The sequence below is a fragment of the Fopius arisanus genome, unplaced genomic scaffold (assembly GCF_000806365.1).
Source record: "Fopius arisanus strain USDA-PBARC FA_bdor unplaced genomic scaffold, ASM80636v1 scaffold00019, whole genome shotgun sequence".
In the NCBI taxonomy this organism is placed as follows: domain Eukaryota; kingdom Metazoa; phylum Arthropoda; class Insecta; order Hymenoptera; family Braconidae; genus Fopius; species Fopius arisanus.
This window is the reverse complement of record NW_011887758.1, coordinates 1,234,542-1,236,753: the sequence shown is the minus strand read 5'-3', so window position 1 is coordinate 1,236,753 and position 2,212 is coordinate 1,234,542. Positions and strand designations below refer to the sequence as shown.

Below are 2,212 nucleotides of genomic sequence, written 5' to 3'. Positions count from 1 at the left end.
GTAATTTTCAGTTGGTCGTGATGATTGGCATTCGCAAATCGCTGGATCTACTTTTCACCCGTCGTGAGCTCAAGATTCTCGATGACGTGATGCCAGAGTCAACGAAAAAACATGCGGATGATCTTCGTCAGCTGGAGAGCGGCGAGGTTAGCACCGTAACCCGAATACTAAGAGCTATCGTCTGTCGCAAATAACATCCGAGAAGTGATCCCGGGACTACCTGTCCCGTGGTCACAATATCACTCTGCGACTATGATAAAAAGACTCTCTATGACTCAACAACGCTAAATACATGAGTCATTTTGTAATTTTTAACAATAACAAGCCTAACCGGCCTACTGTGCTTCCAATTAGAAGCGCCAGAAGAGTAGATGTTTTTTTAAAATTTATTATATCGATGAGTTTGTTGTTAGATAGAGCCTAGAAGGCATGGATTAGGATCGACCTGTTGTGGAATGATTTCATCCGTGACAACAGGTTGAATTACATAAAGATAATAGACTACATGACAATTGAGTAAATGTGCCAAATGTCTCGTGTAAAAAAAATTTGTTAAACATTTTAAATTAAATTCTCAGGCTCATGATATCCAACATTTTATCGATAATCACGTCGACGGCGTTCGTAACACTTTATACACCCGTAAATCACCATTTTCCGCCTTTACGTTTACCCCAGTTGTTAAATACATTATTGTTTAGAACATTTATATATTACTGTTGTTTATTCGACACCAATACACACTATATCACGTATATGTTTCGTTGTATCCACATGACACACAATTACAAGATAGTGTGAAAAGACAAAAAAAAATCGGCTTTTGACGTAATACACGCTATCCCGCGTACATCATCCATGGATGGATTGAGCTCAAGGTATGGTGACCTTGAATTATCACTGTCTATCGCCATAGAATTAGGGCACTGCGATATTTCCTGATAACCCTGAGATATCAGATTACCCATTTTGCTTGGTAGATTACAAAAATTTAAGTGGAATTAGCAAGCATTTGTGTACAATTCCTCCCATGCGCTTCCATCACACGAAAGTATCCACGTGAAAGCAACTCATTTATTAAAAAAATAATAATAAATCACATGAGAATCCATCAATGAAAATTAATGGCTTCAGGAGCAGCAGGAACCCTCGGATTATGGTGATCCCCGTAATCTCCAGATATCATTGGCCAATGGAAATGTCATGAAGATACCATTAGCCAGCATCAATATCAGCGAGGAAGTCAATAAAAGTGGAATATGGAAGCAAGTTAACGATGGCAACTCAACCGATAAGAAACAACCGAAGATGATCAAGTACGACGAATGAATGAATATAAATATATTAGAATAATGTCATCAACATGAATCATCGCATCGTCGCTACTAGCATCATTTTATCGCTTAGCATACCATGACTTTTTTTAAAACCAAATACCTGCATTAAAATATCAATTATGTGCTTTAACTTTTTATCGTTCTGGTTGGAAAGTGTTGGAAAGCAGAAGAGACAATCGAAGAAAGACGGTAGTCCAGTCGATGAGACAACGCGTTTGACCACAATGACGGAGGAGGATGAGGATGATTGCGGTATTTCTATCAAGGTGACCAGCATCAATGACTCTGAATTGTAATCACGAAGAACTTGTGATTCCGTGTATTGGGTTTTTTTTTCTTTCGTTGAAGAATCATAGAAAATTATTATTTGGAAATACTATGAATTATGTATCACACATTTTGCAAACTGACCGAGAGCACCGGCATGACACATCCTTCATGTTTAATACGAACTTCAGTGAGTAAATTTCGTCATCCGAGTGACAACTGACATTATCAGCAATCATTAACACCATTATTCACCTTTTTCATGTTGATTCACCGTAATTTATTGTTAGAGAATATTGAGAACGAGCGCATGAATGCTGAGTTGTCGAATGTTTGCCGCATGGATTTAATGTTGCACAACCACTGAATCAAGCGCACAACATAATTAATAATCAACGGCCGTCGACCTGATGCTTCATTGAATCATCCAAATGAGCTGATCATCCTTTAGTTGGCTTATCTCCCTAGTGAAAATATTTTCAGACGTGTGAACGATTTATTTCATGAATAATATTGAATTGCAGGTAGATCTTATCCGCTCGAAGGAATCGACTGGATCTTTTAAACCCAATGGCACCACTTCTGCTGAAACTTCAGTTTGAAGAACA

At 38.1% G+C, this 2,212-nt stretch overlaps 1 protein-coding gene across 1 annotated transcript in view; it reads left to right on the top strand.

Annotated features, from left to right (window-relative positions):
* Window positions 1-11: 11 nt before the first annotated feature.
* LOC105264172 (electroneutral sodium bicarbonate exchanger 1) overlaps window positions 12-2,212 on the top strand; it is a gene marked incomplete at its 5' end in the record, with an annotated part of 3,317 nt that continues 1,116 nt past the window's right edge. The window contains 4 exon segments of the mRNA XM_011300857.1: window positions 12-146; window positions 1,135-1,316; window positions 1,492-1,603; window positions 2,129-2,201. Coding sequence (XP_011299159.1) covers window positions 12-146; window positions 1,135-1,316; window positions 1,492-1,603; window positions 2,129-2,201 — 502 coding nt within the window.